This window comes from Oryzias melastigma, unplaced genomic scaffold, assembly GCF_002922805.2.
Source record: "Oryzias melastigma strain HK-1 unplaced genomic scaffold, ASM292280v2 sc01818, whole genome shotgun sequence".
Lineage (NCBI taxonomy): Eukaryota > Metazoa > Chordata > Actinopteri > Beloniformes > Adrianichthyidae > Oryzias > Oryzias melastigma.
In genome coordinates, this window is record NW_023418398.1 from 5,397 (window position 1) to 6,581 (window position 1,185).

A 1,185-nucleotide genomic window follows, 5' to 3' on the forward strand; every position below is an offset into this window, starting at 1 on the left:
CTTTAGAAATTACCACAAAAATATCAAAATCCACCTAAATAAGGATAATAATGAACAGTTGTTACTGCAGTTTACTATTAAAGCCTTTGATTGTGTTTACATCTATTATTGTGACGAATCAAGCTTTATGCTCAGTGTAAATGTAATGTATGTGCACTCAAAAATGAATGCAGCTGAAGAGAGCACTATGTAAGATTTTTTTTTAAAGATTCTGATTCTTAATTGTGAAAAAATATAAAACAGACACTCACACCATAAAGTTATGGAAAGTCATTTTTATATTAAAAAAAAATATTTCTAGTTAATTAAGTCAAGTAGTTTGTCCATTTACTTATTTTTTAAATCAAAATACATTTAAGATTTTTTTTTTTAATTCCCTTTCTCAGCCCTTATTGTGGCACAAGCATAAAAATGTTTCAAGTACAAAAATGATCAATGTTTTTCTGTTAAATAAGTCCTAGTAAAATATGAATGTGATTATGTAAGACGTGTATGTGATGTGAGTCACTACATGAACTGTGTGAAAACAGCATGAATCACCTCAAGATTTAAATGCAATAATTCTATTAAATAAAGGTTGACCAAACAGCAGCATAGAGTGAGGTCAGTTGCACTGACTCAATACATGTGGTTTATTCAGTTTTATTCAGCATAAAATGACAGTGTTGTTTTGGGCAACCCCTTTAGTTGTAAGCAACAGTCTGGTCGATCCAGTTGCGGAGGTAGGACACACGGGCGTAGACGGCGGGGGCGTACACGTTGCAGTTAGAGGTTCCCCATGATACAATACCCACCTGGGTCCACACACCCCCAGAAGCCTCACAGACCAGAGGTCCACCAGAGTCACCCTGAAAGGGGATTGTTGATTGGTTTGATTCAATCGTTATAACAGGAGCATAACTTTAGAGTGGGGAACTGTTACCTGACAAGAGGAGACTCCAGAGGCTCCAGCGCAGATCATAGCATCAGTGATTCTGTTGTAACCCCAGTAAGATTTGCACTGATCAGGGCTCATCAGAGGCAGAGCAGTCTGCTGGAGGTAACGAGGGGATGCTGACAGAAAAAAAAACAGGTAAGATGCATTCTGCTGTAGTGTTTTTCCCAAAATAAGCTGCAAGTTTAAATAAAAAAAATATTTTTTGCTCATTTACAAGTTTGTCCAGTCTTGCCCCAACCGGTGGTGAC

General features: G+C 37.1%; 1 protein-coding gene across 1 annotated transcript; it reads right to left on the reverse strand.

Annotated features, from left to right (window-relative positions):
- Nucleotides 1-594: 594 nt before the first annotated feature.
- LOC112142330 (chymotrypsin-like protease CTRL-1) lies at nt 595-1,179 on the reverse strand. The gene is made up of 3 exons (XM_024265609.1): nt 1,152-1,179; nt 923-1,053; nt 595-848 (listed from the first exon to the last, which is right to left on the reverse strand). The coding sequence occupies exons 2-3, from the start codon at nt 1,013-1,015 to the stop codon at nt 684-686; spliced, it is 258 nt and encodes an 85-aa protein (XP_024121377.1). The 5' UTR covers nt 1,016-1,053; nt 1,152-1,179; the 3' UTR covers nt 595-683.
- Nucleotides 1,180-1,185: the final 6 nt, after the last annotated feature.

Excerpts from the sequence above, each read along its gene's own strand:
- LOC112142330 (XM_024265609.1), bottom strand. The coding sequence starts at position 1,015 with ATGAGCCCTGATCAGTGCAAATCTTACTGGGGTTACAACAGAATCACT. Across the intron at positions 849-922 it reads CTGGAGTCTCCTCTTGTCAG|GGTGACTCTGGTGGACCTCT; the intron begins GTAACAGTTCCC and ends ATCCCCTTTCAG.